The following is a 708-nucleotide window of genomic DNA, read 5'->3' on the forward strand; positions in this document are numbered from 1 at the left end:
AGTGGGATTATGAAAAATAAGGATCGTTATTTGCAGTGTTTTAAAAGGCGTTCGCAGGGCGAGCCCAAGGCGAGGCATAGACAAAATGCACCAAGGAGTTTTGGGGAGGCAAAAGTATCGAAAGGCATACACCCCACTATTTGGGGCGTTCGCCTAAGCATTGGGGCGTTCATAAATTATTTTTTATAAGGGGCATAAATTAATACTAGCACAAAATAGGGGCAAAAGTTCAAATGACTCCCGAAATGGTCTTAAATCATTTTGTTTCTCCTTTTATTCATGAACATATTAACGACTTCGAACAATGAAATAACATACCTAAAAGGCTATATGAAATTTCATTAATCAAACTAGGAACAAGTTAATAGGAGAAACAAAGGCGTAAAAGCACATCACTGTTGGATTATTCCACTTTCTATTACAATTTTTTGAGAAATACATAATACAATTGATACAACTCCAGTTGTTACAGGTGGCTTTATTATTTATTTAATGATAACCAGAAGGTGGAGGACTTCCATACCCTGGTGAGCTTGGGGGTGGTAGTGAACTTGGTGGAGGTGATTAGATAGGACCGAATGGTGGGCTTGGTGGAGGTTTGTAGACGGGAGGGGGTGGTGGGCTTGGTGGAGTAGGTGGGGGACTTGGTGGAGGTTTATAGATAGGAGTAGGTGGTGGGCTTGGTGGAGGAGGAGGTGGACTTGGCGG

The 708-nt window shown here is 41.9% G+C and overlaps 1 protein-coding gene across 1 annotated transcript; it reads right to left on the reverse strand.

Moving 5' to 3' along the window:
* Positions 1-365: 365 nt before the first annotated feature.
* LOC107846172 (leucine-rich repeat extensin-like protein 3) lies at positions 366-708 on the reverse strand (the record flags this gene model as incomplete). The annotated part of the gene is given in 1 exon segment (XM_047399847.1): positions 366-708. A coding segment is annotated over 1 exon segment (144 nt), but the record flags the coding sequence as incomplete, so codon positions are not given.

This window comes from Capsicum annuum, chromosome 11, assembly GCF_002878395.1.
Source record: "Capsicum annuum cultivar UCD-10X-F1 chromosome 11, UCD10Xv1.1, whole genome shotgun sequence".
Taxonomy (NCBI): domain Eukaryota; kingdom Viridiplantae; phylum Streptophyta; class Magnoliopsida; order Solanales; family Solanaceae; genus Capsicum; species Capsicum annuum.